The 27,705-nt window shown below is 41.4% G+C and overlaps 1 protein-coding gene across 1 annotated transcript; it reads right to left on the reverse strand.

The window, feature by feature from the left end:
* Positions 1-452: 452 nt before the first annotated feature.
* LOC141601379 (uncharacterized) lies at positions 453-2,736 on the reverse strand. The gene is made up of 5 exons (XM_074421654.1): positions 2,100-2,736; positions 1,783-2,016; positions 950-1,195; positions 651-896; positions 453-457 (listed from the first exon to the last, which is right to left on the reverse strand). Exons 1-5 carry the CDS (start codon positions 2,734-2,736, stop codon positions 453-455), a joined length of 1,368 nt encoding a protein of 455 aa, XP_074277755.1.
* Between the last annotated feature and the right edge of the window lie 24,969 nt (positions 2,737-27,705).

Consider the following 27,705-nt stretch of genomic DNA (forward strand, 5'->3'; position numbering starts at 1 on the left):
GTCCTCGACCTAGAGTGAAAGACAGGTTGGGCCCTCGTGAAGAATTGACGATTCCTCCGAAGAAAAGAGCCCGAGTGATGATGGGTGAGACATCGTCTCGTCGTGATGGGGCGTGCGGCCCGGCTGAGGGTAGCAAAGAGTAGTCTTCGACATTACTATCTACTATTGCTATTACTATTACTGTTTGTGTGCTTTCCTTTTTAGTTGTGTGTGATGGGCTTCGCCCGAAATAAAATATTGTAACGGGCTTCGCTCGGAATTCAGAATAAATAAAAACTTATTATTTATTAGAAATCCCCGATTACTGCATCAAAAATTTCATTTTTGTTTTATATGTTTCGGTTGTACTCTTAACTAAGAGTTGCCTACGTATCTGCTTTGCAACAGAATCAATCCGAGTCCGTAGTTCTCACTTAAAATGTTTCATGCAGTATTGACAAACAACTCACAACTTATTCTAAAAAAATTTCCAATTCAAAAGTTACTTCATAACATTTGAGAATGAGGTCATCAAGGCTAGTATTTCTTCAGCTGGTCCAAATTTGTAGGATTTATGAAGTCAATCCCATCCAAATCCGTTAATCGAACATCGCCTCCTGACAAAATCTTCTTTACAAAATAAGGGCCTGCCTAGTTTGGTTTAAACTTACCCCTCGGGTCAATAGGTAACATAGCTCTAACCGACTTGGGAACCAGATCACCCTCGGTAATTCCCCTTGGTTTGACCTTTTTGTTGAAAGCTCTCTCTATCCTTTTCTGGTAGAGTTGGACATGGTACAATGTGTTCAAACGTCGGTCATCGAGCATGACTAGTAAATCATATCTTGCTTGAACCCAACCTGCTTCAGGAACCTGACTTTCCAGTAGGATCCTTAGGGATGGTATTTCCAGCTCAACTGGTTGAATTGAACCACTTCCATTCCATATACCAAGCAATACAGGGTTGCACCTGTGGCTGTACTAATTGAAGTTCTATACCACCATAATGCGAAGGGTATCTTCTCAGGCCACTCCTTATAATTGTTTGACATTTTCTTTAAGTTGGTCGTGATTGTTTTGTTAGCAGCTTCTATCGGGCCATTTGTCTGTTGTTGGTATGGTGATGACTTGTGGTATTTCATCTTATACTTTTCAAGTATTATCATGGTCTCATCTTGAAAATGGGTTCCATGATCAATGATGAACTCATGTGGTACTGTGTAACAGCAAATGGTGTCATTCTAAATGAACTGTTCTACTTGCTTCACTTTTAACACTTTGTAAGACTTAGCCTCTATCCACTTCGTGAAGTAGTCAATTAAACCAAGGATAAAACAATGACCCCCAGTTCCTGATGGGTTTACTTTTCCGATGATGTCGATTCCCCAGGTTAAAAATGGCCGGGGTGACGTTATGGTGTATAACATAGAAGGTGCCATATGCTGTACATTTGCGAATATTTGACAATTGTGACAATACCTGACATATTTGCAGCAATCTGTTTCTATTGTTGTCCAATAATAGCCAAGCCTTATGATCTTGAGGACTAACATATGGGCATTCATGTGTGGCCCATATTCACCATCATGGACTTCCTCCGTAACCTTCTTAGCTGTCGGTCTATCGATGTATCGCAACAAAACACCTTGAGCAGTCTTCTCTTATACAATTGCCCGTCATCGGTTTTAATGAATTGGGCTGATAACATTCGTAGAGCGCGTTTCCCACGCGTGTCAAGGTCGGGAGGATACTTTCTTGTTTCCTTGAATTTCAAAATTGCTGTATACTAGGGTTCAGTTTCACCTTCCTCTGCATCATCGATCGCATTCACATAGGTAGGTGACGATCTTCGTTCGACACATATTGGCATATTGTCTATGTAGTCGGGAATTTTGATTAAGGCAGCTATCTTGGACAATGCATCTGCAAACTGATTTTCTTCTCTCGGGAGGTGAACATCTGGAATATCCTCGAAGTACTTCTCCAATTCTTCGATTCTGGTTTGATATGGGGAAAAAATTTGGCTCTTAATTCCACCTGATTGATCACTAGGGATGAGTCTCCATGTTCTAACAATTTTTTCACACCCAAGTCAAGAGTACTGCGTAAACCAAGCAAACATGCTTCATATTCACCGGCGTTGTTCGTGACATTGAAATCCAGTTTGATGGACACGAGCACGTGTTCACCTGTTGATGAGATAATAAGTATGCCCACTCCATATCCCATATAGTTCGATGCTCCTTCGAAATACAAATCCCATATGTCATTCTCGACGTGAATCACGTTTTCGTCGAGAAATGACCAACTGTCAATGACTTCTGTTTCTTCGATTGGATTGTCGGCGAGGAAATCGGCGACCGCCCTTCCCTTGATCACTTTCAAAGGTACATATTTGAGATCTAACTTAGATAACATGAGAGTCCATCTCAACATTCTTCCATTTAGCAATGGTTTTTTAAACAAGTACTTGATCAGATCCATTTTGGAGTAGACACTCACACTGTAGCTAAGCATGTAATGTCCTAATTTCTTCGTTGCCCAGACTAGGGCAAAACACGTCTTTTCAAGAGGTGTGTACTTTACTTCATAGTATAAGAAATTTTTACTGATGTAGTAAATAGCTCTTTCTTCTTTTTCGACTGTTTGGGCTAGTATAGCTCCCGTTGCTGTATCCGTAACAGTTAGATATAGTGATAACGGCAGCCCGACTACTGGTGGGCTTAAAACTGGTGGAGAAGATAACACTTCTTTCATTTTATCGAACGCGACCTGACACTGTTCATCCCACATAACATCTTCTCCGACCTTCAGTTTCTTAAAGATCGGTTCACAAATAATTGTCAACTTTGCGACGAAACGGCTTTTGTATTGAACTCGTCCTAGGAAATAAACCTCGAATTTATTTCTCGGTCTCGGAATGGGGCATTTCCATAATGGCTTTTATCTTTGATGGGTCTACTTCGATGCCACGGTGGCTAATGATATGACCCGACAGTTTGCCAGAGGTGACTTCGAAAGCACACTTTTGCGGATTCAATCTCATGTTGCACTTTCGCAATCTTTGAAAGAATTTTCGTAGCACCCCAAGATGGCCACTACGTTCCTTTGACCTGAATATCATGTCATCGACATAAACTTCAACTTCTTTGTGCATCATGCTATGTAGCAACGTCGTTGCTGTTCTCTGGTACGTTCCCCCGACATTTATCAAACCGAAAGGCATTACTGTGTAACAATAGGTTCCCCATTCTGCCGTAAATGTTGTCTTATTCATGTCTTCCTCGGCCATCTTAATCTGATTTTAACCGGAATATCCATCCATGAAAGATAGTAATGCATGATTTGCGGTATTGTCAACTAAGATATAAATGTGAGGTAATGGAAAGTCGTCCTTCAAACTAGCTTTGTTCAGATCCCGAAGGTCCACGCACACGCAAACTTTACCATCTTTTTTCGGTATTGGCACTACATTGGCGACCCAATCCGAATATTCCGACACCTTGATGAACCCGGCTTTGAGTTGTTTATCAATTTATTCCTTAACCTTTAAAGACCACTCTGAACGCATTCTACGTAGCTTCTGCTTTACTGGTTTGAACCCTGGTTTGATCGGGATCCTGTGCTGTCCAATTTCCCTATCAATCCTCGTTGGTCTTTGTAAGACCATGCGAAAACATCCTTGAACTCAATCAGCAGGTCAATGAACCCTTGTCTTTCTACGAGATCAAAGGTAGTTCCTATCTTAAGCTCCTGTGGTTCTAGGATGGTTCCCACATTGATAGTTTTGGTATCTTCGATCACCGAGTTTCTTTGGTCATATTCTTCTAACCATTTAACCAATTAAGGAGGTGATTCTACCTCCCCTTCCTCTTCTTCAACTTGTTTGCCTTCGGCCTCATTCTAATTTTCATTACTAAACAACTATTTTCAAAAATTGAATTGCAATATAAATAAAACAAGTCGTAAGCAAACTGGTTCATCTTATTATTATTAATTTGAAATTGCATGAAATGCGCGAACATTTGAGCCAGCTGATCAGAGGTCAGTGGCGAGACAACAGCGGTACCCGAGACTGGCCCCGGGATACCAGAACCGGAAATGGGTGCATTAAAAGGAAAGACTTGGGAGGGGGTGGATTCGACACCTGACCCCTTAGACTCAAACTTAGCACTCTTATCAGACTCGGAGTCAGACTCAGACTCAGACTCGGAACCATCATCCAATTTAAACATTTCTCTTTCTCCCGCTGTCAACTTGAAGAGGAGTCCTCTATTGTCGGTCCATTTAACAGTTTTCCTCCATCTAGAAATAGTCCTCTTAGGATCTACATCAGTGATGAGGGTAGATGGATTAAACCTGTCGCTTCAAAGGATCATGCTAACCAAATCTTCACTCGGTGTTACCCTCTTTCTTCCTTCTCCGGAAAGGAGACCCAATGCGCTCCCATCTTCGACATGGGTTGGATTATTCTTTTCTCGTATTACGGCGAGTACGTCTTCAGGGATGTAATAACAGTCTTGGAATATTTCGATTCCAGGAACTATCCTTTTTTTCTTCCAGTCGTAAATGGGTACAGAAAAGTCCAAACATTGTTCATCTTCTCCGGCCCTCACGAAATACCCATTTAGCGTCAATAGGTGTGGCTCCATTTCGATTTCTCAGTCTTCGACCGATTTCTCCTTCTTTGTCAAAAGATATTTTTCAATGGGCTTATATCCAAGCCCAAATGTTGTTCCTTTTGGGACTGCCGGTTTTAGCACAAACGTGTCCTCCCTTCGGGGGTACATAGAAAAACCGAAGTATTTTCCCATTTTGAGGATTGTCTCGCAAACGTGGCTTTCCGTGTACAAGTCCATGTTTCCTAACTCGGGGTTGGATTCGATCATGCTTATGACTTCAAAACCACACGTATCATTAGCGGTTTCGAGACTTACTTCAGAGGTGACATCCCCTCCGGCCACCACGATGGGTGTGGTGTTAATGGTGATGGTTCCATCCTTGAAATGGTTCTTGATCTTTCGGTGTAGGGTGGAGGACACGACCCTCACTGCATGGATCCATGGCCTTCCCAATAACAGATTAAATGATGAGGCTACATCGATAACTTGGAAGCCAACCTTCCTTTCAATGGATCCAGTTCGAATTACCAAGTCGATGATTCCGGATACCCGACGGATCGTCCCGTCAAATGCCCGAAATGTTTGGGTAGTTGAGATGAAATCTTTCTTGTGTAGGCCCAACACGTTGGCAGTTCTTAATAGTAGGACATTGACAGCCGAGCCGTCGTCAACATGGGTCATTGGGATATGTTTTTGGAGGCATACCACCGCAATATACATGGCGAAACAGTGCTTTGGCCCAAATGAAGGTAAGTATTCATCTGAAAAGGTCACGACATTAGTGAGCCGTGGTTGACTTTGGGCGACGTAGGTAACCATATCATCCGGAGTAGTACTTGGGGATACGGTCATGTTCATTATTGCTTGCAGTAAGGCTTAACAGTGTTCAAATGAGCTTAAGATTAGTTGCCAAATGGCGACATTGGCCTTAGTCCTTTGGAGCTTCTTAATAAGGGAAGCCTCTGAGGTCGACCCTTCACTAAGTGCCTTGACTAAAGTAGGTTCTTTTGAGGATCCTTTATCTGGAACATCCTTGGCAATAGCAGTGTGATTCGCCTTCTCAACTCGGTAGGGGCGCCCAGATCGAGTCAAATGATTGGACTCGAGGACATCCTTCCATAGCTTCAAGATTTCATCTTGGGTTCGTGGCACAATCGCTCCTTTGGTAAGGTAGATATCATCTTCATTATCGTCCCAAATTCCATAGATTTCATTCCCACTCTGGAGAATGTATGGTGTGCAGACGATACTGAAATCCCCAAATCGAACTTCATTCTTCGGGCTTGGAAGGTACTTTGAACAATCAATAAGTACTTTTCCTACAAAGAAAGTTTTGGGCCGACGGTGGTTTTGGGCGGAGTGTCATAGCGGATATTTTTCGAGCGTTTCATTCGACTTTGCATGAGCTCGATTCGTTTCTCAAGTTCATATATTTTGCAATGGGGCAGGTATAGCTTTTTCCCCACTCATCTTTTCTACAATAGCATCCAATCGAGCTATCATCAACTCCACAGTTTCACTCAGCTTAGTGACGGCGGCTTCCATTGCTTTATTTTGGGTTTGAGGCGGCCTTTCTATAAGAAAAACCCTGAACCAATCAATACTTGTATTAAAAATCCCCTGCACAAACAAGGACTCGACTCACAGACTTGACATTTGACTCAAAGACAGAACTAGACCCGAAAAATGAGCTAAGTGGCTCACTTGTAAAAGGATCACATAGGAGATGGGTCTAGACCTAACAAGGGCTATGACTCGAATCGACTAACTTCTTGACTCGGACTTGACATCGACTTGGTGTGATTAACCCGTGATTGAACCAGACATGGTTCATGGGCTCTTGGAAAACGTCCTAGGTGGTCTAGGATGGACGTTTTGGTGGTTTGATTTTGACCAAATGATCGACACGCTTCACTTGGACCCAAGAGATGGCTTGGGTGACCCAATAGGGTCGTGTACTTAACACGGTTCACTTGAACCCTTAACATGACTAGACTTGACTCAAAACATATTCTATGTTCGGGAATGGTGAGAAATCATTTTGGAATTGATTTGAAACTGGATGATTTGGAAATGAGATTTTCAATGGGAAGCATGCCGGCTATAAAAAGCTCATTTTTGTCGAAAAAACCTACATCTATTTCGGCAGCATTCCGAGTTTGAAAACATGCTTTATTTGAAGACGGTTTTCGAAAAAAAAACGGTTTGACAAAACAGTTTGAAATTTTCGAAAAAGCATGGAGGATGATCAAATAACACATAAGCATTCACATATTAATCGTTCATGAACCTAGACTCTTCTAAGTCTCGGTCGGTCCTCTAATCGGGTCTGTGCCAATGATCCACCTTATCAAAGAAAGTCAGGCCTCCCATAAGCAGAAGTGTGCAATATGGTAAGAGCAAGTACTTCAAGATCTCGGCGGTACCATCTTGATATTTAAATCAGCATAGTGGACGTCACCTCCTAACCATTGAAATTGACCCAATGGGTGAGGTGGTCCTCCTAAAGTCTCAAAATGTGTAATTCATGTATGCAAAACAAATCATAGTGTTAGTCCTATTAGCCATCATTTGCCTTTCCAACTTACAACTCCCCAGCGGAGTCGCCAAAATGTGGATGTGGGGATTTGATTGTATTATCCACGGGGTTGAATATCGTTTGGAGTCGCCACCAAATTTAAGGAAATTTTGGAACCATTTTGAAAAATGAGATTTGAGTTCGTTGTTGAAAGTACGTGATGGGAATTTCGTTAATAAAACACCCACCTCACCCGTTGCAATAATGGCCTCTACTTGGGACTATAATGGCTAATTGGATAAGACTACGATTTGTTGTATGTGAGTGCAAAACACCATTTTAACCTACCATGTGATCTTGGTTTCTAATCATTTAATGCATCTAATCTACTTTGTCCAAGTGATTTAGCATGTGAGTTTGATTTGAAAAATACTAACAAACATTCACAAACATGGCTCAGATGGGAGTGGGGGAGCCATGGGGGAACTAGCTATTACATCCCAGATGATTCTCGTCGACTTGATTTGCAAACAATTGAATTAAAGATAAAACTTGATCTAAATACAATTGCTAAATATGTCACTTGACACACGACACAAAATAGCCTACTTAGGCGTTGGAATTCATGCCATATAGTGAGGCCAAGGCTCACATGGACTTCCTTCTTAGCCTCATCATCGTTTTGTTCACTCACTTCGATTTAATTGGTTAAATATTTCAATTTAACCAACTAAAACAAAGGTTTTGTAAAATCATTTTGACTCAAAATAAAGGACTAAGTTGACCCATATTTTAAAGTACAAATTACATTACTTGAAATAAATTACAATAATTACAACGATTAAATAACAATAACAATTGAAATAAACCTGTGACACCCCCATACTCCAAATGCCTTATAAGGACCACTCAGGTATAGGAACGTCACCATCTCGGTTATCCGAGGCAATGATAATCATAAGACAATAAAGAAACGTACTTTAAAAGTAAATATAGTTTAAGTGATTACATGTCTCAAACCATAACGGTTAAGTGAAATACAACCAAACCAAAACTGTCTGCTAACAAAACTGAGTAACTAAAGGACATCGTCTGACACAGCGGAAGACTCTTCTAACTGCAAGTGATGACTCATCCCAGCTAGCCCATATGCATCATATCAAACCTGCTCAATAACTGCTCACCATCCCCGAATGGATCACCACAGTTTTTAAAATAATTAAACGGGGTCAGTACTAATTACACAATACAAATCACAGTAAAACAAATGCCAAACAGCTCAATCGTCACATCCAACCCCAGTCTCCATAATCAATCTCCACATAACTGACTACACACTAAAGTGTGTAGTCCTGCCAGAGTACCCGTCGCAACAGATACTCCACACCACCAGTGGGGGACCGCAGTCGTTCCCACCTAAGCCCCGCTCATCTCTATCGAGCGATAAACCCATGTTCATTAATGTGCACATCCCTTCTGTGGTGGGTTCCACAGAAGGCGAATCAAGGGCGTGAAGCCACTCCCGCAAGTGACTCCACTCAGCCAGGGACGCACCCCGAAGACCACATACAGATACAATAACAATCAACGATATTAATCAACAATACAACCAACAATATAACCAACAACCGTCACAACCACCAACAATATACTTTAACAATAATCACAATGAAACCACCAAACACATCATGTAATTAATACTAAGTAGGGAAACCCTACCTGGAAAGCAATCACAGAATCAGACGATCTAGCAGCTGTCTCAAAACCTCTCTTCTATGAACCCTCCTCCTATACATACATTCATACAATTACTACTATAATAATACAAACCATAAAAACCCCCAATTCCCCAAATTAGGGTTTAACCAACATTAACCAAACGCTATAAAAAATGATACGTAGAACTTACCCTTGACGCAAGGATCACAACGGTATAAAGAACAAAGGAAACCGACACCTCTACCTCCGGGATTTGCTAATAATGCGGAAGAACAATGTAACGTAACTTGAAATCTCTCTTAACAGTGAATTAGGTTTTGTGAAAGTGTTTAAAGAAGATGACGAAACTTGTTATATACTAATCCGCGATATTAACAAAACCCGTCAAATAACACCCATAACCTGACTTACTCGATCGAGTAAGTCTCGTACTCGATCGAGTGCCAAGGCTACTCGATCGAGTACCGTATAGGCAGACTACTGTTTCGTATAAAAACATACTTACTCGACAGAGTAAGCCCCACTCTATAGAATACCCATAGACATAGAAAACCGTAGTATTACAAAACCGCAATAATTAAACAAACGGAAACAAAACCGAACCAAGGTGACACGAAGGCCGAGACAAAAGGGCACGATGGCCGAGGCATCACAACGCCAAAACGGGTGGTCAAAGTTGACTAGTCTAGTCATCGAGTGTCATGAATCGCATGCGCAATTCAACTAGCGAGAAGCCATCGTAAGAAAAGATGAATTCATTAAATTCTTTAAAGAATTTCATTTAAATCGTCCTATGTTGAGTTTTGTATGACCTATGAATGTCTAATTTATTGAACATGCTTTCTACATATTAATTAGGCCAGGTTACGATTTAGCAATGATAAACGATACAAAATAACATACATGCATCATAAATCAAATAAACATGTGATTTAATCTTAACAATTTCTTAATTAAAATTAAAACAATACATTAGACATGTGAATCAAACTAATTACTTCATGATTAAAGTTAAACAAATGTAAATCGTGTGAGAATGAAATAAACTAACTAAAATTTCATTTTAATTAATTTAAAACATGTTATCGTCATACAATTAACAAATTGTTTCGTTTTATAATTTAAACATGATAATTATTCTAACTATCATGTTATCGTCATAAATTATAAACAAACATATGATTAAACATACTATTTATTCTAAAGAGCAATTAAACCATCATTAACATCATAATTATGAATATTAACTAATGAAATGATAATTAACGAATGATGCAAAAAACGAAATAAAAAGGCCATAAGGCCGTGTACCACGCGAGCAAAAGGAGAAGGAAAGAGAACGTATTTTGTGCACCCTCAACTTACATGTAAACTTGGACACTATATGGGTAAAAATACCCTCTCATTCTCATCATGACGTGGCAACTCGCGATTGGATAAATTAAAGTCATACGGACCAATAACAAGGCAGCAGGCTGCTAGACGCAAGGAAGAACAAGGGGGGATGAACCTAGACATTCAAGTGATACAAAGGCCACGTTTGAATTAAGTAACAAACAGCCAGCAGGAACATTGAAATGGTCAACAGGAACATTGAAATGGTCAGCAGGAACGTTGAAATGGTCAGCAGAAACATTACAGAGATCAGCAGGAGCTTTGACAAAGTCAGCAACCACTTCCTATTTCATAGGAAGTGGAGCATACGGTTGAGCAAATATAGGAGCACGTGCAACCACCCCAAGAACGGCTATAAAAGAGCAACAAACATCAGATTCAAGGCATTTTTCATCCTGTGGACATGTGCCACATGCCGGTCTGTGGATTTGGGCCACCTACCGATCTGCGGTTATGGGCCACCTGCACGCCAAGCCAATCTGTGGACATGCAGCGGTCAACAAAGCCACGCTCGGTTACGTAAAAATGCTTTTAACCGGATCGCTTTAGATCGGTCGATTTCGTCTCGGTAAAGGTCTCGAAACGATGTAGAGATGTTCGGAGTCGCCACCAAGCATTTGTGGGATGTTTGGAACCCATTCGAATCCACTTTATACCTAGGTCAACCAAGGCAAAAAGCGGTGTTTGACAAAGGTACTAAAGATAAGGAATCGTCCTCCTTTTAGCATTCTATGCCTTAAATGACTCTCGTGCGCCCTGGATAAGGCCATCAACTATCCAAAGGTTCTGAGTAAGGGGTGAGGGTGTGTATTGGGCAGCCCTTTAATCGGACACCCAATCCCGCCTGCTTTAGCGTCCTCTACTGATCGATCGTGGTTGTTTAAGTGCAAAAGTTGATAGAACGTTTAAAATGCATGAATGCGCATCCAAAAGTTTAACCTAACATGTGAGCTTTCTAAGTCGGTTTGTTAATCCAAATATCAAGCATAAGATGTCAAGTTGGATTTAGATTGATTTGCATGTGAAAACGGAAATTAAACATCCATTTACCAAATTCGGGTTATGATGCTTAACACGATCCATTTATCTGAAAAAGGATGTCAAATGACAAAGTGTAAAAACGTAAGCTTGTCAATCTGATCCGTCATGTATTCGGGTAAACCGTAATCGGGATCGTCCTAGACAAGTGCTAAAAACGAGCCAGAACAGTGCCAGGCAGCCCTATTGGGGCGCGAGCCTATTGGCGAGGGGAAGGGCTCTGCCCAGGTTTTGAAAGATAGAAATAGGCAGGCTCTTGGGACGCGAGCTATGAAGCGAGCCAAGAGGTGCCTCCTGGTTGTTAAAATGGTTGTTTAAAACAGTTTTTTGTAATGAATTATTTGCAAGTATGATTTGCATGACTCGAAATAATTACTAATATGTTAGTAATATTCGTTGTCGGACTTGCATGTTTGAAAAGCATAATAAAATGGTAAAAGGAAAATGTTTGATTTGAACTAATTATGTTAAGTTCAATTAATTGTAATTAGTCAAGTTTGTCATCGTACTTGGATTAAACCGACATGGCATAAACAACCAAGGATGATTATGAATTATGACTAATATGTTTGCAAATGTAAATAAATGAGAAAAATGGTAAATAAAAGAAAAGGGTGTTAAAATACCCATTAAAATGTAATTAACCAATAATATCATCGAGTCACGGAATAAACCGTCATGGTATAAGGAACCAAGGATGATTTTTGTAATGGTCAAAATATGTTTATCATAAAAATGAATTAAAATGTTTGAAATGGTAAAAACCGTAAAAGAAAAGAAGTAACAATAAAAGAAAGTGTTGAAGGAAAGACGAACTCAAACACGGATGAGTCTGACCTGGACACCCATAAGAGGCGCGAGCTTCCATGCATAGCAAGGAGCTTCTGTCTCAGGCCAAAACTCGGTTTTGGCTCTTCTAACCTATATTTGAATCGTGTAATGCATTGTTCATGCTCATAAACTCATAAAAACAGTAGAGACATGAAATAAGTGAGATATTTACACCCTCAAACATACGTGTATTGATGTTTGCGACGTAGACGACTTTAGAGACGGTTTCGTTGTGACTACTCGCGATCAAAGAAGTTTTAAAGAGGTGCCTTAAAAAAGGATTTTGTTTTGAAAATATGTTAATTAAAACATGTTGATTGATGAAATAAGTTGGTCAAATGGGTCGGTCGAATGCACGGCGACGGTACCAAACAAAATGTGTAAGGCTTGTGTTTACGATCGGTAGGTCGTAAACACGTGTCGATTTTGTGACTTAGGAAGTCGGGTCTAGAAGTTTAAGGGAGAAGGAGGGGGCCGACTCTCGCCTGAGTTTTATGGTGTATGATGGTGGGTGTTTATAGAGAAATGTGGGGAGGTAGGTCGGTTGATTTTGCTTAGAGGCTAAGCAGATGCCTGCTTTAGGCGCGAGCTACCTCGTGATGCAAACGGGTGTATTGTCCCTTTCAATTTGGACGTGGCCAAGTCTCCATCCATTATTGATTTGTGGTAATCAAATAGGATATCGTGTAACAATATGGGAATCTAATAAGATGATTTTGGTGTTACTTGAGGTAGGTGTTTTGTGTGCTTGACTCGAGTTTGACACGTGTGAGTCGGAATTTGAATTTCGAGTCGGTTTTTTGCTTGGTGTCGGTTTTGACTCTAATTAGGGTCATTTTAATGGAAATGACATGATGAAAACATTCATGGCATTATTTTTGACATTCGAGATTTGGGTTGACTCGGGTTGACTCAGGTTGACTCGAGTTGCGGGTTTCTGAGTCGGTTTTGGGATCGAAGACGGTTTTAACTCTAAATAGTGTTATTTTAATGCAAATGAAGTTAGAAAACTTTTGAAATCATTTTTCATATACGAGTAGTGCATTAAAACATCTCATATATAGTCAATCCACGCACGCATATCAAAAACACGTTATAGTCCGATCATCATCGGGTGGTTTTTGGAAGGTGCAGATACTGGGTATCTACAAAGCCTCCACTTTGACTGAGGCTTGGACAGGGCAAAAGTCAAAGTATGATCTCCAGGTCAATCGAAGATTACAACCTGAAGACCATTGCGACGTCGAGGAGACTCAAAAGGGTTTGAGCAAAGGACCTGCCGTCGGGAAGGGCGACGTCGTGGCGACTCGGGGATTCGAGTCAAGGACCTGCCGTCGGGAACATTTTAAAGTTTTTCGACTTCCGATTCGGGTTGTTTAAAGTCCATTAGACTACGTATAAAGGCTCCCCAGCCATAGGAAGGAGTCATACCTGAGGCATCTTCGGGATACGTCATTGAATCTTTTGCGCGCAAAGGCTCGCCAACCGGTATTGAAGGCGGTGCGTTTCGAGGCTCGCCAGCAATAGGAAGGAGTCATACCTGAGGCATCTTCGGGATATGTCCTTGAATTGTTTCTTATGTACGTCCAAAGGCTCGCCAGCTGTGATAAGGAGTCGTACCCGAGGCATCTTCGGGATACGTCCTTGAGTTGTACCTTGTTTGCGGACAAAGGCTCGCCAGCTTGTGTTGAAGGTGCATTTTAAGGCTCGCCAGCCATCGATGGTCAAAAGATCGACTATGGGGAATAGCCTGTTTGACTTCCATTTGAAAATCGGCACTCGCTGGGGAGTTCGAAACTTCTCAGGACTCGCCGGGGATATGAATTGCTGCTCGTTGGGAGGTAGCGTAAGCCATGTAATCGGCGGGGTTAAAACTCATGGACTTGATGGGTCGCCGTTTGTTGGGAAGAACCTAGTAATCAGTTGGAGTGAGTTTGTCTTCTCAAGATTACCTGCATGGTTAATGACCACACAAATCCGCAGTCTCATAGACAAGCACGTAGGCATGCAAGCATATAAACACGTAAGCACATAAGCACATAAGCACATAAGCATGTCAGCAGTTAGCATATATGCAACTAGCATGTAATATCTCACGCGAAGGGAGATAGAAGTTTTGAATGTGGTGAAGCTTAAAGGCTGTTAAGAGTTGTAATTTGTTGCGCGTAGATCCGTGATTTGACATATCGGAGACACGTGACCGTTGTGACATATACGCATACTGACAGACTGACAAACATGCGGTCATGAATGTGATACAAACTCATTATCGACGCAGCACGGGGGTGACTTTGACAGACTTTGCTTATTTGTGTGAAACTCCTTAGCTAAGAAAGGGTGACAACGTGCATTAGATCCCTAGATTAGAAGGTCCGCTCAGCTGGGGAACATGAATTGATTTTCTTCTCCAGACATCTTTGCCCACGTTTGCTTGTTTGAGATCCCTTCTCAAGTTTTGATGATTCGGAGAGCGGAACCAAGACCTTGTCATTGTCCGAACCGAGCACTAGGCTATGGACGGTTTTATTTTGAACTGTAGTTGAGACTCAAAAGATGTTTGAGGACAAAGGACGGGTGGCATCTTGAAAGAGAAGCCCCCAGAGTGAGAAGATGTGCATTTGACAAAACAAGGAATGGGCGACGTCTTAAGGAAGAAGCCCCCATTAAAGAAGTATAAGATTAATTTTTTTGCAGCTAGGTGGGCTGCTTTTAAGGATTGATGTTGATGGTTGAGATTTAAATGGGTGTGCGGTGGTGTCCTTGTAATAGGACTGCCTACGTATTCGCGTGTTTGCAAAATCAAACCAGATCGTAGTTCCGAGCTGGTTTTTGAGGATTGAAAATTGGAAATGTTGTGAAAGAAGTATGCGGTTGTGCCTTTGTAATAGGACTGCCGACATATTCGCGTGTTTGCGAAATCAAACCAGGTCGTAGTTCTGAGCTGTGTGTGCAATGGGTTGCAAATTGAAGGTTTGAAAATTAAATGTGTGTGGGGGTGTGGTTGTGTCCTTGTAATAGGACTGCCTACGTATTCGCGTGTTTGCGAAATCAAACCAGACCATAGTTCAAAATATGTGTGCCTAAGCGAGTTGTAAGGACCTTAAAGTGATTTTGAGGTGTATGGTTGTGTCCTTGTAGGACTGCCTACGTATTCACGTGAAGTGAAATCAAACCAGATCGTAGTCCAGAATGTGTGCCTAAGCGAGATGTTAGGACCTTTAAGTGTGTGGGTCACGACGGTAAAAGCCGTTTGGTGACTCGAAAAATTGATTTGAGATAATTCCTCCTTGATCATGAATCAAAGAGGTGTAATTTTTGAAAATGTTCCTTATCATGTGAGCACACTAAAAAGTGGACCCTAAGGGTAGATTGGGTATGTCCCGTTCTCGATAGCAAAGCATTCGAGGACTCCGTATCTGGGTCAGGGTGAAAATGGCTTCGACATTATGGTATGTGGAGCTTGGTAATAATGGTTTGTTTGACAAATAAAAATCTGGAGTTGAGCGTCATGACGGAAAATTCCATTTGGTGACTCGAAGGTTGATTGGAGATAAATACCTCTTGATCATGAATCGAAGAGGTGTAATTTGTGAAAATGTTCCTTATCATTTGAGCACAATAAAAAGTGGACTCTAAGGGTAGATTAGGTATGTCCCGTTCTCGATAGTAAAGCATTCGAGGACTCCGTGGGGATTGTGGTGAAAAATGGCTTCAACATTAGGGAATGTGGAGCTTGGTAATAATGGGTTTGCTTAACAGATAAAAATCTGGAGCAACAATTTTGTGGTGTTTAAGCCGATGGGTAACGGCTTGTAGTGTGGTGCGGAATGGGGTCTCCGGCTTGATGTGGCCTGAGCACGAAATGGTTGGTAAATAACATGGGATCAGATTTCCATGTCTGGACCTTAAAGGTTAAGGTGTGATATTACGAGCTTGAGGGGGAATCCTCAGAAGCCTAAATAGGTCTCCCTGTAACAATCTCTAGAAGGACTTAGGGGTGAAGGAGTTTTGGTTGAGGTTTTAGTGTTTGGTGTTTTGGACTTGTGGGTCCGGGATTTGAGGTGTTGGACTCGTTGGTCCAGGCTTTGGACTTGTTGGTCCTGGACTTGGTATTTTGGACTCACTTATCCTGGATTTTGTGTGTTGTATGCTTTCTTTGGATTTTGGCCTTTTTGGGAAAAGGGTTTCAATCTTGTTTTGTTTTGATTTTGGCTTGAGTCTTCGTCTTAACGTTGGGTGAGTAGCCTTTGGCTTTGGTTTTTTTTGCTTTGAGCGAATTGATTTCGGCTTTGGTTTTTGCTTTGGCCTTGAACTTTGGCTTTGGGTGAATGATATTGGCTTGGGCCTTTGACTTTGGCCTTTCGCTTTGACTTTGGGTGAATGGCTATTGTCTTGGGCCTTTGATTTTGGCCTTGAGCTTTGGCTTTGGGTGAATGGCTTTTGGCTTGAATGGCTTTGGAGCTTGGGCTTTCGTTTTGGCTTTGGCCTTGAGTGAATGGATATTGCCTTGGGCCTTTGATTTTGGCCTTTCGTTGTGGCTTTGGATGAATGGCTATTGGCCGAATGGCTTTTGGCTTGGGCCTTTGATTTTGGCCTTTCGCTTTGACTTTGGATGAATGGAGATTGGCTTGGGCCTTTGATTTTGACCTTTCGCTTTGGCTTTCGATTTATTGGTTCTTTGCCGTGGTGCAGACGAGGATGTACCCGTTGGTGAAAGGTTGATAATTGGTGATGGGATGTTTTTTGTGGGGAATGGGCTTGCCTTACGTCATTGAACATGAACAAGTAGATGTCCTGGTTTGTTATCTAGGTTTGTCATAGAATCCCTTTGATAAAAGCTCGTCCTAAATAGGGTGCTAGTGAAAGGTTTCTATTGCCAGACATGGAATAGGTAAAGAGAATGGACACAGAGTTTCGAGTCCTCTGCTTACTCGGTACGGAACGTCACTCGAGTGTACTCAAATTGAATTGGAATATGTTGTTTGTTTTAAATCAATTCTCAAATCAATTCTCGTTGTCAACGGGAAATGGTAAAGGAGAAAATACATGATAGATGGAAATCGTGCTTTTATTTAGATAAATAAGACGTTATCACAGACTCGATGAATACGTGTGACTCATGAGGACAGCCCCCAGTTTGTCATTTAGGAATAAAAGGACAGACGCTAGGATAGATATGAGAAAGCCTAAGACTCGGACTCGGACTCAGACTCAATCGTGGCTACGGACTCCTAATCATCACTTTCCTCCTCGAAGATCTCCTTCGCAGCATCCAGCGGCTTGAATGTCTGGTTTTTGAGCATTGACCCACTTGAGCACTTCACTCTCATTGTTGGGAATGATATGAGGACAACAGTCCGTGAGGCTTTCATCTTCTTGCAGAATGAGATGTCCATTAGGGTTGTTTTGATCACTTGGTTGGCCTAGGGATGAAGCTACCAGGTCATGGTTGTCGATAATATTTTGAATAGCATGTTTCAGTATCATGACCTTTTCCTTAATGATATTGGCAATAGGCACTGTCATCCCAGAAACGGGATTTCCTGCTTTCAGACAGGTCCGGAGTGGGCCCGATTGGTTGTAGCTTCCCTTCAGTCATAACCATTTGAAGAGCTGCGGCATATGTTGTGTTGAGTCTAGTGAATGTCCTTTGAGAACGTTCAACTTTGGTGTTTCACTTGAGGCATTCAGGAGGATTGTCTTGACTGAGAGGCGCAATTATGATTTTGCCAGCCTCGATCATATCTTGAATGACATTCTTGAGTTTGAGACAGGCTTCAGTGTCATGGCCCTTGCCTTGATGATATAGGCAATAGGCATTACCATCCCAGAACAGGGCTCTTCTATGTTCAGGCGGGTCCGGAGTCGGACCAATGGGTTGTAGCATTCCTTCTGAAGCAAGTATCTCCAAAGCGGTGGCATATGTTATCCCCAGATCTGTGAATTCCCTTTTATGTTTTCCCATGACTCCAACATTGGTATTTTTTTGGATGTTTTTGTGAGTTTTGTTTTTGTTTTTGTTTTTATCAATCCTGGCGGAAGCAGGATTGGGTTATTGTCAATTGGAAGTTTTTGGGATGTTGCTTGATATTTTGAAGTGGATCTTGGTGAGGTGATTTCATATTTTTTGTTGGTGGGTTCATGGATGTGGGAACAATCGGATGACTCCTCATTTTCAACAGTTGTTGGTTGGTGAATAGAGGGTCGGTTTTCTCCTTGGTGGTCAGGTTCATTTTCGGTACTACCAAACCTTTCCTCCAAATTAGCTACTCGAGTGTTCAAGTCATCGATAGCAACTTGCAACTTTGAGAATATGTTGTTGATGGAGACGGAGAGCATCATTATAGCACTTTGAATGCCATCTTCGTCAATTGCATGAATTTTCTCATCGTCAGGAGCGATGAGGTGAGAGCAGTCTAGGGAAGATTCCTGACTGCGTCCAATAGGATTTTCCGGAGGGTTATTTTTGTGGTTTTTTGAGGGAGGTAATGGTAACTCGCCCTTTTCGATCATATCAAGGATGACACCTTTTAGGGGGAGACACATTTCCGTGTCATGTCCGCGACCTTGGTGACATTGACAAAATAGTTTTCCGTCCCATCTATTTCCCCGCTTGTTTGGCAGAGGTTCTAAAGTTGGACCAATTGGTTTTAGCTTTCTTTTGGAGATTAGCCTTTCCAAGGCTGTGGCATAAGGCATACCCAAATCTGGTTTTGGTTTGTTCGTTGGCCAGTAGCCGGCTTTCAAGAAGCTTAACCCTTTGCTCAATATCAGAAGAGGGAAAATTCCCAGTTATCATTTTGTCCTCAACCTGAGAGAGACGAGTGCTCAAGTTTTCCACTGCGGCTAGGAGTCGAAGGACCATGTTGGTTTCGGCAGAAGTCATGGCGGATAATGGTTGATCAGCTTGTTAAGTTTCTGGTTGATGATCGACGGCACCCAAGGGATTCCTATTTGACATAATGATAGGCGTTATAACTTGTCTTGGCAAGGTATTGCACAAACAAAGGCAAGTACGACACATATGCACAAAAAGGCAGTTTTGCTGTGAAGACGCGACGACGTGACTAGGTTATGAGTTCATAAAGATCGTGAATGATCTCTTGTGTTTGAACTCTTGGTGCATGACATTGAACTTAGACTCGAGTGTCGACTTTGGCATAGTGATGCCTAGACAGACAACTTCTGACTCAGTTTGGATGTGCGTTACTGGCGTGACGCCGTTGTACAAGACATGTACACAAACTTGACCTTTGACCCGTAATGTAGGAAAAGGACGGGTTTAATAGCCGAAGGGTTTTGACTCAGCTAACGCCATTGAAGATGTCTCGACAATCGGGCGACACGACCTAGAACAGAAGATAGGTACTAACTTCGGCGGATACTCGATGTGATCTAGATGACTTGACTTGAAATCGACTGGACTCTAATCGACTCGAGGCTGAATCGGAAAGGTGGACTGAAATTTTGAAAATAGAAATTTTTAAAAAGTTTCATTTGTCGTTTTATGGACGGCTTTCGAAGAGTAAGGATCTTCAAAAGTCGGTCAGTTGAAAGGGTTGTCTAAGGTTTGTTTTCAAAAGACGGTTTAAGTTGAGATTGTGACGGCTCTGAAAACAATGTGTTGTTTCCGAAGACGATTTTTGAAATTCCGAATCACGGATTAGAAAATCGAGAATTGAAGAATTTGGAATCGTCATCACAATGGCCATGAAAACGGTTAAATTTTTTTTCAAATGGTTTGAAATTGGATTGAAAATTTGAAAACGGTTAAATTTGTTTTCCAATGGTTTGAAATTGGATAGAAATTTGAAAACGGTTAGATTTGTTTTCAAATGATTTGACATTGAATTGGAATTCGAAAACGGTTAAATTGGTTTTCAAAGATTTGATTTTGAATTTGAAATTTGAAAACGATTAGATTTGTTTTCAAAGATTTAAAATTTGAAAACGGTTAAATTTGTTTTCAAAGATTTGATTTTGAATTTGAAATTTGAAAACGGTTAGATTTGTTTTCAAAGATTTGAAGTTGGATTTGAAATTTGAAAACGGTTAGATTTGTTTTCAAAGACTTGAACTTGAATTTGAAATTTGAAAACGGTTAAATTTTTTTTCAAAAGATTTGAAATTTGAAAACGGTTAAATTTGTTTTCAAAGATTTGAAGTTTTATTTGAAATATGAAAACGGTTAAATTTGTTTTCAAATGGTTAGATTTTGAAATTGGATTTGAAATCTGAAAACGGTTAAACATGTTTTCAAATGGTTTGATTTTGAATTTGAAATTTGAAAACGATTAAATTTGTTTTCAAATGATTTGATTTTGAAATTGGGGGATTTGAAAACAGTTAAATTTGTTTTCAAATGATTTGAAATTGGAAATTGTGAGGATTGAATTCGTCATTACGACGGGTTAGAAAACCGTTTTAACCTTTGAAAGACGGTATGCAAATCGAAAAGTGTGAGAATTGAAAACGTCATTACGATGGCTTCGAAAAGCCAAATTTGATTTCGAAAACGAGATTTGAAATTTTGGGTCGAAATCGTCATTACGACGGTTTGAAAAAAAAGAAGTTTTTGTTTGAATATTGATTTTGAATTTTGAAAATTCGAGGATATAATTTGTCATTACGACGGTGTAAAAAAAGGGCGTTTTGAGAATGCAACGGTCGGCGAGGGACTGAGGTTTGAAATGGCCATTACGACGACATAGAAGGGTATTTTGAAATGGTTTTTAAAAACCAAGGTTTGAAATTGTCATTACAAAGGCATGAAAATGTGATTGAATGGTTATAAAAAACCGGGTTTTGAAATAGCCATTATAACGGTATAAAAAGGTGTTTTGAAACGGTTGTAAAACCGGGTTTTGAAATCGTCATTACGAAGGCATAAAAAGGTGTATTTGAAATGGTTATAAAAAACCGGGTTTGAAATGGCCATTTTAACGGCGTAAAAAGGTGTTTTGAGACGGTTGTAAAAACCGGGTTTGAAAATCGTCATTACGACGGTATAAAAAGGGTATGTAAGGGTCAGTGAAAGACAGAGGTTTGAAACGACCATTATAACGGCGCAAAAAGTGTTTTTGAAACGGTTGTAGGAAACCGGTTTTGAAAGTCTTCATTAGGACGGCATAAAAGGTGCTTTGAAACGGTTGTAAAAACCGGGTTTGAAAATCTTCATTACGACGGCCTAAAAAGGCGTGCAACGGTCGGCGAAAGACCGAGGTTTGAAATGGCCATTAAAACGGCATAAAAAGATGTTTTTGAAAGTTTGAAAATGACAAGAAAGGACTAATGATCACAAAACACATAAGCACTCACAGTTCATTATATTATGCATAATGCTGACACAAGATTTGGCTTAGAAGGGTGGGTTACAGACCAAGCAATCAAACCCCGATTTGCGAGAGAGATACCAATCCAAACAAAATGTGTAAGGAGGGTGCCCTAGCCTCGTGCTCGAAAGTGCTGAAAGCTCTTTGACGAAACAGAAATGTGTGACGTCAATGGTATGCTTGACTCAATTGGGATTCGAAACGCGGGGATGAGAAAACTCACGCCGATGAGACGAGCCAATTGGTCGATAAAGGGTTAGGTTGTGGGCCCGGACAAGGAACCCGACTTATGACCGTAATATCAATTAATGCACTATAACCACGACCTTGTTCGAGTTTTACCTCTAAGGATCACAAAGACACAAGTGTCCTAGTTTTCCCCAGCGGAGTCGCCAAATCTGTGGACATGGGCCACATGCCGGTCTGTAAATTTGGGCCACCTACCGATCTGCGGTCACGGGCCACCTGCACGCCAAGCTAATCTGTGGACATGCAGCGGTCAAGAAAGCAACGCTCGGTGACGTAAAAATGCTTTTAAACGGATCGCTTTAGATCGGTCAGTTTCGTCTCGGTAAATGTCTCGAAATGATGCAGAGAGGTTCGGAGTCGCCACCAAGCATTTGTGGGATGCTTGGAACCCGTTCGAATCCACTTTATACCTAGGTCAACCAAGGCAAAAAGCGGTGTTTGACATAGGTACTAAAGATAAGGAATCGCCCCCCTTTTAGCATTATATGCCTAAAATGACTCTCGTGCGCCCTGGATAAGGCCATCCACTATCCAAAGGTTCTGAGTAAGGGGTGAGGGTATGTATTGGGAAGCCCTTTAATCGGACACCCTATCCCGCCCGCGTTAGCGGCCTCTGCTGATCGATCGTGGTTGTTTAAGTGCAAAAGTTGATAGAACGTTTAAAATGCATGAATGCGCATCCAACTGTTTAACTTAACATGTTAGCTTTCTAAGTCGGTTTGTTAATCCAAATATCAAGCATAAGATGTCAAGTTGGATTTAGATTGATTTGAATGTGAAAACGGAAATTAAACATCCATTTACCAAATTTGGGTTATGATGCTTAACACGATCCATTTATTTGAAAAAAGGATGTCAAATGACAAAGTGTAAAAACATAAGCTTGTCAATCTGATCCGTCATGTATTCGGGTAAACCGTAATCGGGATCGTCCTAGACAAGTGCTAAAAACGAGGCAAAACAGTGCCAGGCAGCCCCATTGGGGCGCGAGCCTATTGGCGAGGGGAAGGGCTCTGCCAAGAATTTGAAAGATAGAAATAGGCAGGCTCTTGGGGCGCGAGCCATAAGGCGAGCCAAGAGGTTCCTCCTGGTTGTTAAAATGGTTGTTAAAAACGGTTTTTTGTAATGAATGATTTTCAAGTATGAATTGCATGACTCGGAATATTTAATATTATGTTAGTAATATTCGTTGTCGGACTTGCATGTTTGAAAAGCATAAAAAAATGGTAAAAGAAAAATGTTTGATTTGAACTAATTATGTTAAGTTCAATTATTTGTAATTAGTCAAGTTTGTCATCGTACTCGGATTAAACCGACCTGGCATATACAACCAAGGATGATTATGAATTATGACTAATATGTTTGCAAATGTAAATAAATGAGAAAAATGGTAAATAAAAGAAAAGGGTGTTAAAATACCCATTAAAATGTAATTAACCAATAATATCATCGAGTCACGGAATAAACCGTCATGGTATAAGGAACCAAGGATGACTTTTTAATGGTCAAAATATGTTTATCATAAAAATGAATTAAAATGTATGAAATGGTAAAAACCGTAAAAGGAAAGAAGTAAAAATAAAAGAAAGTGTTGAAGGAAAGACGAACTCAAACACGGATGAGTCTGACCTGGACACCCATAAGAGGCGCGAGCTTCCATGCATAGCAAGGAGCTTCTGTCTCAGGCCAAAACTCGGTTTTAGCTCGTCTAACCTATATTTGAATCGGGTTATGCATTGTTCATGCTCATAAACTCATAAAAACAGTAGAGACATGAAATAAGTGAGATATTTACACCCTCAAACTTACGTGTATTGATGTTTGCGACGTAGAGGACTTTAGAGACGGTTTTCTCGTTTTGACTACTCGCGATCAAAGAAGTTTAAAAGAGGTGCCTTAAAAAAGGATTTTGTTTTGAAAATATGTTAATTAAAACATGTTGATTGATGAAATGAGTTGGTCAAATGGGTTGGTCGAATGCACGGCGTCGGTACCAAACAAAATGTGTAAGGCTTGTGTTTACGATCAGTAGGTCGTAAACACGTGTCGATTTTGTGACTTAGGAAGTCGGGTCTAGAAGTTTAAGGGAGAAGGAGTGGGCGGACTCTCGAGTGAGTTTTATGGTGTATGGTGGTGGGTATTTATAGAGAAATGTGGGGAGGTAGGTCGGTTGATTTTTCTTAGAGGCTAAGCAGATGCCTGCTTTAGGCGCGAGCTACCTCATGATGCAAACATGTGTATTGTCCCTTTCAATTTGAACGTGGCCAATTCTCCATCCATTATTGATTTGTGGTAATCAAATAGGATGTCGGGTAACAATATAGGCATCTAATAAGATGAATTTGGTGTTACTTGAGGTAGGTGTTTTGTGTGCTTGACTCGGGTTTGACCCGTGTGTGTCGGGATTTGAATTTCGAGTCAGTTTTTGGCTCGGTGTCGATTTTGACTCTAATTAGGGTCATTTTAATAGAAATGACATGATGAAAACATTCATGGAATTATTTTTGACATTCGAGATTTGGGTTGACTCGGGTTGACTCAGGTTGACTCGAGTTGCGGGTTTCTGAGTAGGTTTTGGGACCGAAGACAGTTTTAACTCTAAATAGTGTTATTTTAATGCAAATGAAGTTAGAAAACTTTTGAAAACATTTTTCATATACGAGTAGTGCATTAAACCGTCTCATATATAGCCAATCTAGGCACGCACATCAAAACCACGTTATAGTCCGATCATCATCGGGTGGTTTTTGGAAGGTGCAGATATTGGGTATCTACAGAGCCCCTACTTTGACTGAGGCTTGGACAGGGCAAAAGTCATAGTATGATCTCCAGGTCAATCGAAGATTACAACCTAAAGACCATTGCGATGTCGAGGCGACTCAAAAGGGTTTGAGCCAAGGACCTGCCGTCGGGAAGGGTGACGTCGAGGCGACTCAGGGATTCGAGTCAAGGACCTGCCGTCGGGAACATTTTAGAGTCTGTCGACTTCTGATTCGGGTCGTTTAAAGTCTATTAGACTACGTATAAAGGCTCGCCAGCCATAAGAAGGAGTCATACCTGAGGCATCTTCGGGATACGTCCTTGAATCTTTCGCGCGCAAAGGCTCGCCAGCCGGTGTTGAAGGCGGTGCGTTTCGAGGCTCGCCAGCCATAGGAAGGAGTCATACCAGAGGCATTTTTGGGATATGTCCTTAAATTGTTTCTTGTGTGCATGCAAAGGCTCGCCACCTGTGATAAGGAGTCGTACCCGAGGCATCTTTGGGATACGTCCTTGAGTTGTACCTTGTTTGCGGACAAAGGCTCGCCAGCTTGTGTTGAAGGTGCATTTTAAGGCTCGCCACCGATCGATGGTCGAAAGATCGACTCTGGGGAATAGCCTGTTTGACTTCCATTTGAAAATCGACACTCGCTGGGGAGTTCGAAACTTCTCAGGACTCGTCGGGGATATGAATTGCTGCTCGCTGGGAGGTAGTGTAAGCCATGTTATCGGCGGGGTTAAAGCTCTTGGACTTGATGGGTCGCCGTTTGTTGGGAAGAACCTAGTACTCGGTTGGAGTGAGTTTGTCTTCTCAAGATTACCTGCATGGTTAGTGACCACACAAATCCGCAGTCGTATAGACAAGCACGTAGGCATGCAAGCATATAAACACGTAAGCACATAAGCACATAAGTATGTCAACAGTTAGCATATAAGCAACTAGCATGTAATATCTCACGCGAAGGGAGATAGAAGTTTTAAATGTGGTGAAGCTTAAAGGCTGTTAAGAGTTGTAATTTGTTGCTCATAGATCCGTGATTTGACATATCGGAGACACGTGGCCGTTGTGACATAGACGCATACTGACAGACTGACAAACATGCGGTCATGAATGTGATACAAACTCATTATCGACGCGGCACGGGGGTGACTTTGACAGACTTTGCTTATTTGTGTGCAACTCCTTAGCCAAGAAAGGGTGACAACGCGCATCAGATCCCTAGATTGGAAGGTCCACTCAGCTGGGGAACATGAATTGATTATCTTCTCCAGACATCTTTGCCCTTGTTTGCTTGTTTGAGATCCCTTCTCGAGTTTTGATGATTCGGAGAGCGGAACCAAGACCACGTCATTGTCCAAACCGAGCACTAGGCTATGGGCGGTTTTATTTTGGACTATAGTTGAGACTCAAAAGATGTTTGAGGACAAAGGACGGGTGGAGTCTTGAAAGAGAAGCGCCCAGAGTGAGAAGATGGGCATTTGACAAAACAAGGAATAGGCGACGTCTTAAGGAAGAAGCCCCCAGTAAAGAAGTATAAGATTAATTTTTTTGCAGCTGGGCGGGCTGCTTTTGAGAATTGATGTTGATGGTTGAAATTGAAATGGGTGTGCGGTGATGTCCTTGTAATAGGACTGCCTACGTATTCGCGTGTTTGCGAAATCAAACCAGATCGTAGTTCTGAGCTGGTTTTTAAGGATTGAAAATTGGAAATGTTGTGAAAGAAGTATGTGGTTGTGCCCTTGTAATAGGACTGCCTAGGTAATCGCGTGTTTGCGAAATCAAACCAGGTCGTAGTTCTGAGCTGTGTGTGCAATGGGTTGCAAATTGAAGGTTTGAAAATTGAATGTGTGTGGGGGTGTGGTTGTGTCCTTGTAATAGGATTGCCTACGTATTCGCGTGTTTGCGAAATCAAACCAGACCGTAGTTCAGAATGTATGTGCCTAAGCGAGTTGTTAGGACCTTAAAGTGATTTTGAGGTGTATGGTTGTGTCCTTGTAGGACTGCCTACGTATTCACGTGAAGTGAAATCAAACCAGATCGTAGTTCAGAATGTGTACCTAAGCGAGATGTTAGGACCTTTAAGTGTGTGGGTCACGATGGTAAAAGCCGTTTGGTGACTCGAAAAATTGATTTGAGATAATTCCTCCTTGATCATGAATCGAAGAGGTGTAATTTTTGAAAATGTTCCTTATCATGTGAGCACACTAAAAAGTGGACCCTAAGGGTAGATTGGGTATGTCCCGTTCTCGGTAGCAAAGCATTCGAGGACTCCGTATCTGGGTCAGGTTGAAAATGGCTTCGACATTATGGAATGTGGAGCTTGGTAATAATGGTTTGTTTGACAGATAAAAATCTGGTGTTAAGCGTCACGACGAAAAATTCCGTTTGGTGACTCGAAGGTTGATTGGAGATAAATATGTCTTGATCATGGATCGAAGAGGTGTAATTTGTGAAAATGTTCCTTATCATTTGAGCACACTAAAAAGTGGACTCTAAGGGTAGATTAGGTATGTCCCGTTCTCGATAGCAAAGCATTCGAGGACTCCGTGGGGATTGTGGTGAAAAATGGCTTCAACATTAGGGAATGTGGAGCGTGGTAATAATGGGTTTGTTTAATAGATAAAAATCTAGAGCAAGAATTTAGTGGTGTTTAGGCCGATGGGTAACGACTTGTAGTGTGGTGCGGAATGGGGTCTCCGGCTTGATGTGGCCTGAGCACGAAATGGTTGGTAAATAACATGGGATCAGATTTCCATGTCTGGACCTTAAAGGTTAAGGTGTGATATTACGAGCTTGAGGGGGAATCCTTAGAAGCCTAGATAGGTCTCCCTGCAACAGTCTCTAGAAGGACTTAGGGGTGAAGGAGTTTTGGTTGAGGTTTTAGTGTTTGGTGTTTTGGAATTGTGGCTCCGGGATTTGATGGGTTGGACTCGTTGGTCCAGGCTTTGGACTTATTGGTCCTGAACTTGTTATTTTGGACTCACTTGTCCAGGATTTTGTGTGCTGGATGCTTTCTTTGGATTTTGGCCTTTTTGGGAAAAGGGTTTCAATCTTGTTTTGTTTTGATTTTGGCTTGAGTCTTAGCCATGACGTTGGGTGAGTAGCCTATGGCTTTGGTTTTTTTTGCTTTGAGCGAATTGATTTCGGCTTTGGTTTTTGCTTTGGCCTTGAACTTTGGCTTTGGGTGAATGATATTGGCTTGGGCCTTTGACTTTGGCCTTTCGCTTTGACTTTGGTCGAATGGCTATTGTCTTGGGCCTTTGA

Source organism: Silene latifolia, chromosome 9 (genome assembly GCF_048544455.1).
Source record: "Silene latifolia isolate original U9 population chromosome 9, ASM4854445v1, whole genome shotgun sequence".
NCBI lineage: Eukaryota > Viridiplantae > Streptophyta > Magnoliopsida > Caryophyllales > Caryophyllaceae > Silene > Silene latifolia.